The 9,551-nt window shown below is 46.1% G+C and overlaps 2 protein-coding genes across 3 annotated transcripts in view; one reads left to right on the top strand and one right to left on the bottom strand.

The window, feature by feature from the left end:
- Positions 1–334: 334 nt before the first annotated feature.
- On the top strand, positions 335–5,061 carry mfsd4b (major facilitator superfamily domain containing 4B). Of its 2 annotated transcripts, none has more exons than XM_083689006.1 (4): positions 335–818; positions 1,373–1,541; positions 1,799–1,915; positions 2,014–5,061. In XM_083689006.1, exons 1-4 carry the CDS (start codon positions 534–536, stop codon positions 3,393–3,395), a joined length of 1,953 nt encoding a protein of 650 aa, XP_083545132.1. In that variant the 5' UTR covers positions 335–533; the 3' UTR covers positions 3,396–5,061. The 2 variants fall into 2 exon arrangements, with proteins under 2 accessions (XP_083545132.1, XP_083545133.1); XM_083689007.1 differs by having other exon boundaries at positions 702–818; positions 1,348–1,541.
- The window catches only part of rev3l (REV3 like, DNA directed polymerase zeta catalytic subunit), a 39,966-nt gene continuing 34,623 nt past the window's right edge, over positions 4,209–9,551 (bottom strand). The window contains exons 23-32 of the mRNA XM_083689005.1: positions 9,285–9,529; positions 9,085–9,193; positions 8,761–8,967; positions 8,535–8,644; positions 8,336–8,450; positions 7,882–8,019; positions 7,432–7,622; positions 6,596–6,842; positions 5,816–6,031; positions 4,209–5,420 (exon numbers count right to left, since the gene is read on the bottom strand). Of these exons, the coding sequence (XP_083545131.1) occupies positions 5,280–5,420; positions 5,816–6,031; positions 6,596–6,842; positions 7,432–7,622; positions 7,882–8,019; positions 8,336–8,450; positions 8,535–8,644; positions 8,761–8,967; positions 9,085–9,193; positions 9,285–9,529 (1,719 nt within the window). The 3' untranslated portion in view covers positions 4,209–5,279. The remainder of the gene's footprint in view (positions 5,421–5,815; positions 6,032–6,595; positions 6,843–7,431; positions 7,623–7,881; positions 8,020–8,335; positions 8,451–8,534; positions 8,645–8,760; positions 8,968–9,084; positions 9,194–9,284; positions 9,530–9,551) is intronic.

Below are 9,551 nucleotides of genomic sequence, written 5' to 3'. Positions count from 1 at the left end.
TGACATTGCACTACAATCCTACATATATACTACAATATATAATCAACTCAACTACAACCTTTACCTTCCCTTTTTGACTCATCATCGATTTAGATTTTAGAAGATTTTACCAAAGTTTCTATTGTAATTTGAAATCCATTATTATTTTTGTAGTAATCACATATAATACATGGACATTTCTGTTCAGTTAAGGCGAACATAAAATGGACTGTAGAGGTCGCCGTTTTTTATCAATTTATCTATCATATGACTATACTTCCTGTCGGCTGACGACGCGTCAGCTCTCTCAGCTGAGCCTTTAGTACACAAGATTTAACATAGGAAGCCACAACAGCTGTAGTATGCATCCCCCCCAATTCCCAGTCCGACCTTTTTCTGCGATGGATGACTAAATGATTGATCTGCTAGAGCGATCTACAATACATTATACGGTGCTAGAACGTGTCGTCCACGGAAAGGCGCACGACAGTCAGCCAGTGCGCGCAATTTGTTTACTAATCACTGTCCATTAACCATCATTTGACAGGTCTGCCATGTCTGCCTCGGCTGCCAGAGATCCTGTCGTGAAAAAGAAGCATGTTCGTTTCGCTAGAATGGAGGAGGAGGATGATAACGATGACCAAGAGGAAGACACTCTGTTTGACAAGAGAAAGGACACGAGGCGAGCATTGAAGAGTGTTATGAAGGTGGGCAAGAGGAGCTCGAAACCAGGGTTCGATGATGTTGAAATCGTCGGTGGAGGTGGCAGCGCCAGCGGTTCTGGAGCCTGCAGCCGCTGGATGATCACTTTGGCGCTCTGTGCGTCATTCCTCGGACTGGTAAAGATTGCTGATTATTTCCCCTTCAAGAGAAACCTTTATCGGGGCCCTGAAATGTGCAGTAGCCTTCTCTTTTGTGTTGTCTTAAATATAGTCATATTGCTAGTGTATGCAAACCGTGCATAGACAATAATGCATATTCCCAATGACCATGCCTTTCTTTAGTGAATTTGTGGAGCACATGAGTGAGTTGTGGTTTTAGTGTCATTCAAGATAATGGTGACTTCCCCCATCTCAGGTGAATTGACGGTTGGTATCCTGAATGAACAGGAAGTTTGCACTCATGGCTGTACAACTGGCATTTCAACCTCATTCAGAGCAGTTTAACCCTCCCAGACCAAATCTAGCCTACAAATTGTAATGACTTGTTACTGTGATTGGGATGAAAACATTTCAGATTTGATGTTAATATGTATATGGAAAGTGGCAACCATTGGATATGGTAACCTTTGACCTGATATGAAACTGAATGTGTATTAAATCATATCTTATGCTTTGTGTTTGTCTGATAACTTATGTTGGCCTTAAGGGGTTTTATTTTTTCTGTGTTCCAGGGGATGAGTATCTCTGTCTTAGGACCCACGTTTCAAGACCTCGCCATCAATGTGAACGAGAACATCAGTAACATCTCCTACATCTTTGTCGGCCGCTCTCTGGGCTATATTGGCGGCTCTGTGTTGGGAGGGATTCTCTTTGACATAATGAACCACCATCTGCTACTGGGTAAGACTTGCAGACTAGAATAAGTCCAGAGAAAGCACAAATAAATGGTGTTCATTGAAAAAGCTTAATAATATGTCCCATCCTTAGAATCTTTGTTGATTTGTAGGTGTTTTTGATTAACCATTGTTGTAATATGCTGCATCATGCCTGCTGGTCAGAAGCTATTCTTACAGCATAAATGTAGTATTTCAGAATCGGTCGGTCCGCGCCCCTCCTCACTCTCCTCTATGCCCCCCTCCCCCCCCTCCCTTCCTCAGGCTTTTCAATGTTGGTTACAGCGTTTGGAATGTTTGGAATCCCGTTCTGCAAGAAGGCCCTTCTCCTCACTGCCCTGATGTCCTCTATTGGAGTGTCTATGGGCTTTCTAGATACAGGTTAGTGATGGCAAATAATCTCTATACTGTACTGACAGAAAAAAAGAACATAAGATACGGTTGTAAGTGAATGTATCTGATGCTGTTCTCTCTTGCAGCTGGTAATGTCCTCATCTTGAACACTTGGGGGGATCAGGCTGGACCCCACATGCAGGCCCTGCACTTCAGCTTCGCTGCAGGGGCTTTCGTCTCGCCCATCATCGCCAAGCTGATTTTCGGAACGCTCCTGGACATCGACGTGGACATGGGCAAGGGCGAAAACAGCAGCATGGAAACCATGGTGACCTCCCAGTCACCTCTTGTCACAGACCAGGTGTCCAAAGCCCTTGTCTCTCCTACGTTCCTCCACTATGTCCACAGCAGGACTGGCACCATGAAGTCCATGTGGGCCTACATTGTGATTGGGTCTTTCATCCTGCTCGTCTCCCTCCTCTTCTTCATCCTCTACTCCCGCAAGATCCCAGCTCGTGACAGATCCCAGACCCCCTCAGGGAAGCCCCTGGTGTCCAAGCACCACAACGCTCTCATCACCATGCTCTTCTTCTTCTTCTTCTGGTATGTTGGGGCTGAGGTAGCGTACGGCTCCTTTATCTTCACCTACGCTAAGGATTATGCCCATATGGACGAGCGTGAAGCAGCAGGGCTCAACTCTCTGTTCTGGGGGACGTTTGCTGCCGGCCGGGGCTTGGCCATCTTCTTTGCAGCCTGCGTGCATCCAGGTACCATGATCTTGCTGAGCCTGGTGGGCTGCACCCTCTCCTCCCTGCTCCTCACACTCTTTAGCAGAGAGGCGGTGGCCCTGTGGATCTGCACTGGTGCCTACGGCATCTCCATGGCTACCACCTTCCCCAGCGGCATCTCCTGGGTGGAGCAGTACACCACAGTGACGGGCCGCTCTGCGGCTGCCTTTGTGGTGGGGGCGGCCTTGGGAGAGATGGTGCTGCCTGCCCTCATAGGGTTCCTACTGGGGAAGATCCAGGGACACCCTCTGCTGATGTACCTGGCCCTGGGCACCTCCACCATCACCTCCATCCTCTTCCCTGTCATGTACAAGCTGGCCTCCTCCCTCAGCGGCCCGGGCAGGACGCCCCGCTCCAAGGGTCGCAGGGAGCCTGACGACAGAGAGTACCGCCAAGCCCTGCTGGACTCAGGAGCCAATGACGAGGAAGAGGAGGATGAACGGGAGCAGCAACAGCAGGAGGATGATGATGATGATGATGAGGCAGACCAGTGGAATGATGCAGACTTTGAGGTCATAGAGATGGATGACACAAGCCTTATTAACTCTCCTAACAAAGTGTTCTCACCACCTGATGTTGCTGGAGTATCAGGAGACACCACTGCCCCCTCTGTCCCCTCCTCTAATGCCCAGCCCACAGAGACCACAGGAGTGGCCTCTTTCTCAGACTCCATCTCCCTCCTGGGAGAATCACCCAGACGGAAACTGCTGCTCTCTCTCGACAGGGAGAAGAGAGACTAAGGGTTGGGGATGAAATCCACCACAATTCTAGGTGCTGTAAAGACATTATTCTATTCTAGAATGAGAGCTATGTCTTCAGAGAAACTTGTCTATTTATGTCTATTAGTGTGTGATTGTCCTTTGTCCTGCACTCCTTTAGTTGGTTAACTCCCGTGTAAAAGTTCAACACTACAGTACTGTGCAATATAGATTTTTCTCCCCCCAACACTAGTAATCAGCTAATAATCACATACATGGAGGCTGTATAGTACTGTGCATTAGGGGCCAGTTTTCCATGAGCAGTTTGGAGTAACGTGTGTGCTGAGAGACCTCCCTGTCGACTGGCGGGGAATCCAGTTACTGATTCCCTACAATGCTCATTGTGTGCTAGTACTACTACTGGCCTCTGTGTACTGTACCTGAGACAGTTGCTTAAGTTTCTGATCATTAATTGTAAGTTAGAAAACTGAACACTAAAAATGATTTCCTTTCGTTTTTTTCTTCAAAAATGTAATTTTCGTTATCGCACATTTAATCTTATGAATTCATTTTCAAATTAAGATTATTTAGCTACCAATGGGGCCTGATTATGAATGACTTGTTTTTGTCAGACCTTTGTTTGAAGGAAGTTTATTTTTTGCACTTTTTGTAAAAAACAAAACAAAAAAAGAATATTTTCTAGAAGAATTGTACATTTTATGTCTTGTGCTGTGATCAAATGTCTCGTGACTAGCTGTAGCCTTCATTCAGATCTTGGTGTTAATTTGATTCATGTTTTCTATTAAAACTATGAAAATCACAACCATGAGCAGAATCTAACAGACACAAGTAAAATAATTGTATACATTGAGTTTTATTATATCAATCTTGAACCTTCATCCACAGCAATGTCCATTAAAAACAAACCAGAAATCACATTTCCTTCATATTTTTTTACATTTGTACAAATACACAAATCCTGTGTATAGTTGTATGGGAAACAATATAAATCAATCTTTACATGGGTAGATGACAAAACTGTTTACCATGGAGAAAGCATTAGAAATACAGTATGTGTACAAAACAAATATGCACAAGGAAATAATATATATACTCTTGCCATAAATTATCAAAATACAGTATTGCAACAGTCCCAGATGTGAAAACTGAAATGAATACTCCCCCTCCTCTCTTGATAGATGTCAGTGCCTCAGAGTAGCCTGTAAGGACAATGCTCTGCCAAAAATGGACTTCAATACAATCGAGGCTAAAATAAAGAAATATAGAAACATGGCACCCTGAAGCAGAATGCATTAAAACAACTATTTGATTTCACCACTGTTTAGAGGTTTTACTATTTTTTATTTTTTTATATTGACACACAGTGAGAATTTAGATGGGCACTGTACAACTATTTACAAAAGATTGCAATCGATATAAAAAAGAAATGAAGTGTATCAGTGGTTTATGTAGTCAGTCTTTTAGGGTGGTTAGGAGCTCCTTGTTCAGAGTTTCAAGTCAAATTGCTACAGCGCATATAAAATAAAAATGGTACAAGAGTCCTCTTTGATCAGACTGCACTTAATGCCATATGATGCAGACAAGACAGTCTTCAAATACATCACCTGAAGAAAACATCAGCTTCACTCACAACCAATAGCAGCTAATGAAGACGGCAGCGAATGAGAACAAACAAGCTTTAGAAAAACCCCTCACCTCCCACAGGAGGCCGAACCCAGCCAGTCTGCACAAGCAGAAATACTTGTACAACAAATAACAACAGGACCAAATTAAAACCCAAAAGGGTTCAATCAAAGCACCATTTAAAAAAGGAAAATAAAAAGAGGAAAAGACAGGCAAACACTGGGCTGAATGAGACAGCGTTTAGCACCAAAGTAGCAGTGCGCTCGGGGCGGGACGGGCCGTTCAGAACTGCTCCAGGAGTTGACGGAGGTAGGGGGCCTTGGAGAGCTGCCGGTTGACCCGGGACAGCTTGTAGAGCACTGGGCAGTCCAGCGACACGCACAGAATCTGCCTGTCCGCACTGCCGCTACAGTTTCTACAAATCTGAAGCAACACAAGCATAGGTAGTGGGGTTTAGACAAACACAGTAGATCACATTTTAACATTTAAGTCATTTAGCAGACGCTTTTATCCAAAGCGACTTACAACAAGTACATTTGTCTAAGTAAGTCATCGTAAGTAAAACCTTTGATGAGAACAAGTGCCATCAGTAGTCACAGTGCTAGTACACATGATTCATCAGCTTCACCAACCACACTTCATCATACTGCTAAGGGATACAATTGTGGTGTGTTATGGTCAACTCCTTCATTATCAGCTAGCTTATGTCCTGACCCCATGCTGGCCTCCTCAAAACACCGTCAGGTCTCTCTGGAAAAAGAAAAGTTAGCTCAAAGAGACTAACCTGGATACATAAAAGGTTAAAGAAAAAATCTCACCTTTAGCAGCTGGTCTTGCTGGGCCTCCCACTGACGGATGTCCTGGTAGAGAGTGACAGCGACGCGTTGGGGATCGGCCCGGCAGCGTGCACACACACCCAGCTGGGTGAGCTCATCACACACAGGACAGTGCAGCGTGGTGAAGTACTGGGAGATTGTGCCCTTCCTCCCCACCTCCTCTCCTCCGGCAGTCGTGGAACACGATGCCTTCTGAACCTGGACACGCACAAGAACCCACAGAGTTTAGGACATGAGAAGGATACAAGGGAAACGTTGTCATCAAGTCTTTACGATTGAGACGTTAATTCACTATTTTGACAGGACTGAGTCTTTTAAAATGTTGTATTATAATAATAATAATAATAATAATAATAATAACAACTTTGCCTCAGACTGAAGGGCAGGAGGGCTGTTGAATGTGTGTGCCTTTCATACATTTCACCACCAGGTGGCATCAGTTCCACATTAAAAAAGCCCTTCCAGTCTTCTCACTGACTTGAGTAACACTGAGATTTGCTGTGCGTCTCATTTGATTCCTGACATGTACCCATAGACAGTTTTTTTCACATTTTGTTCTCTGTCTGCACAACGGTCTGTACAAAGCTCTCAAGAGCCTTCATCTCTGTTTCAGTGGTATGTCTGTTTTTTGTGTTGCCAACATCAAATCACTCAGGTCAATTGTTTAAATCAACACATCAGTGAATAGTGACTAACTATTAGGAACATCTTGGTGGGAGAGCAGGGGGGTCCCCCAGTAAAACTCCTCCTAAAGAGTCTCACCCTGGGTAGTTCCTGGTACCAGCTGGACACATCCACACCAATGAGCTGGAAGATGCGTGCCAGCGGGGGCAGGATCTGCTTGGTGATGTAGTAGGTGGCGTTGAGGCGCAGGCTGGGGTCCTGCAGCACCTCTAGGGGGCGCCGCACCAGTTGGATGAGGGGCATGCCTGGCATCCCGTATATAATGACATAGGGCACCCTCTCACCCACCCGCGGCTCCAGACGCCGGTCATGGGCCATCATACGCCTGGGAAGACGGAAAGGGAGAGATGTTTTACTTTTTTACATTTGGACTTCATGACAATAAAGCTCATTGAATTGAATTAGAGAGAAATCACCATACAGCAGAAACCTGCAAAAACCTGCTCGTTCTTACTAAGATCTCATATCTGCAGTTACTGTTACATGTATGTATGAGTGATAAAACCATTTGTAATACATTTCCTGAAAAAAATATACTCCATCATTTGGTTCAGAAGAAGAAAAAGTAAACCTCTGAATAAAACATCTAATTCTTTGTTTCTGTACTGCAGCAGTATAAATTACTGTAATAAATGGTCATATTCCTCATGAATCACACTCATATTTTCCCCTTAACCAAGTCTCTGAAATCTGATTTTTCTACCCATTAAGGGCTGGGTTGCTAAGCAACTGTCTCAGGTACAGTACACAGAGGCCAGTAGTAGTACTAGCAGACAATGAGCATTGTAGGGAATCAGTAAGTGGATTCACCGCCAGTCGACAGGGAGGTCTCTCAGCACACACGTTACTCCAAAGAGCATGCTTCCTTAATCTCACACTCACACTCTCACACACACACACACACACACACACACCTGGTGAGCTCCAGAGCAGGGACACAAGCCCCAGGCCTGTAGGAGCTGCTGCCTCTGTACTCCTTAGCAAAGGTCAGGTCCTGCATGCTGGCCTTGCCCTCCAGGACCTTCACCCACTGACGCTGCACAAACTGCTTCACCTGGCTGATGTCCCGCGTCTCAAACAGCAGCTTGATGGAACGCTCCAATATCTAGGGAGAGCGCGCACACACACACACACACGGGTATTCACAGTAGAATAGTCATATATATATTATAGCTCTGCAGTAGAATATACAGCATAGGTCAGAGGGAATTACATGTGCCATGTTCAGACAGGTTCAGACAGGGTTTCAGATATCTGATTAACATGTGTGCAATATTATCAGAGTCTGAGCACGGGCTGCAGCAATCTGGCGTGACTGTGATGGGTGTAGAGCAGACTAGAAATGGCGAAATGTTGCTGGTTACCTTGGAAACAGCAGGGCAACCGTCTCGTCGCACCGTTTCAATCCCCTTGGCATCGAAAACGGGGTCCTTCTGGTCCAGGCTCTCGTACATGTAACCCACATAGCGCTTCTTTGTCTGCAGTACGCAGGGGAGGTACACCTGGGATCACACACAGACGGATTAGACGAACGGATCAGCAATTAACACCCCTGCATGCACACATGGGTACACACACACACACACACACACACACACACACACACACACACACACACACACACAGACACAGACACAGACACAGACACAGACACACACAGACACACACACGTCAACGATGTCCCGATTCACACTGGGAGTGGATGTGAGTGTAAAGGCTGTTGATTTAACAGGATACTTTTAAATACACTCATACAGACAGACAGACAGACAGACAGACAGCATTGCTATTGCCGACCACACTGAGGATTGACTCTACCTTCTCAAACTTCAGCTTGACCGGTTTAGGATTAGTAGCGGTCACTGCTTCAGCAATCTCGTTGCCGATCATGAAGGCCTGCTCTTTAGTGGCCCCCTTTAGCAGAACAAACATGCTGGAGGAAACAAACACGAGTTATAGAATACCAGTGGGTGTGGATGTTTAACACAACACATCCTTATCTAGCCTCCACTCTTACCTGTCTGTGTCCCCATAAACAACGCGGGCTCCCCATTTCTTAGTGTCGTTGACCAGCTTGATGGCTCTCTCAAGGGTCTCCCTGGCCTTGTGAACAATACTATCTCCAACCTGAGGGGGGAAAAAAGGATTCCAATAAATGTTTGAGAGGTTATTGCAAACCCAGCTGAAAGGGTATAGGGGAGAAGGGGGAGAGGATGTGAGACAGGCCATCAGTATAAGCCCACCTCCACACTGGGCATACGGCCAGAGTAGTTGGCGGCGGTGTAGCCGAAGGTGACGTTAGCGATGAGTTTGAGACCGAGCTGTCTGGCATGCAGCAGCCGCATCAGAGCCTTGTCCTGCTTGTAGGTCTTCATGGACTGTTTCACCATGATCCGCGTGTTCAGGATCTCCTCCAGCATGTTGGGTAGGACCCCCCTACGTACAGCAGACTGAACAGAGACCACACATACAGACACAATAAGCCACTCCACTTTTTTAAATAAAAACCCATCTGTAGTTGGAACAACGGATGGTACAACCATATACAAATCCTGTCAGAGCTGTACCTTGACAAAGGCGATGCCGTTGGGTGAGATGGTGATGTCATTGCGGAGCTGGTACAGGAGATCAGGGGGGATCCTCAGGGAGGCACAGCCAAACTTAAACTCATCAGGCCTGAAAAAGCAATGGAGTAGCTGGTCTCAGTACCAAGAGTGGTATCCTACACTACCAAAGAAAGAGTGTGTGTCTGGGCGTTGGTCCTTACGTTCCCAGGCTGTCCACGTGGCCAAGGCAGGTGGAGTAGCAGTAGTTGTAGGCGATGACGATGGAGGGGTAGAGAGACTGGAAGTCCAGCACCACCACAGAGTTGCTGTAGAAGCGGGACTCGGGCTCCATCACCAGTGGGATGCACTGCGGCGCCCTCTGCTGGGCTCGCTGCTGGACACTGGGCGTCAAAGCGATGTAGTTCATGGGCTTGGCCAGGCGCAACATCATGGACTCAACACGATACTGTTGGGACAGGAGAAGAGAA

Source organism: Argentina silus (assembly GCF_951799395.1).
Source record: "Argentina silus genome assembly, chromosome: 17".
Lineage (NCBI taxonomy): Eukaryota > Metazoa > Chordata > Actinopteri > Argentiniformes > Argentinidae > Argentina > Argentina silus.
Note: the sequence above shows the minus strand (reverse complement) of the source record. Positions and strands in the feature narration are given on the sequence as shown.

What these genes read in the sequence shown, in the direction of transcription:
- mfsd4b (XM_083689006.1), top strand. Translation starts at nt 534, where the DNA reads ATGTCTGCCTCGGCTGCCAGAGATCCTGTCGTGAAAAAGAAGCATGTT. An exon ending in GTGCGTCATTCCTCGGACTG is followed by an intron (nt 819 to 1,372) that starts GTAAAGATTGCT and finishes TCTGTGTTCCAG; the next exon opens with GGGATGAGTATCTCTGTCTT. An exon ending in GAACCACCATCTGCTACTGG is followed by an intron (nt 1,542 to 1,798) that starts GTAAGACTTGCA and finishes TCCCTTCCTCAG; the next exon opens with GCTTTTCAATGTTGGTTACA.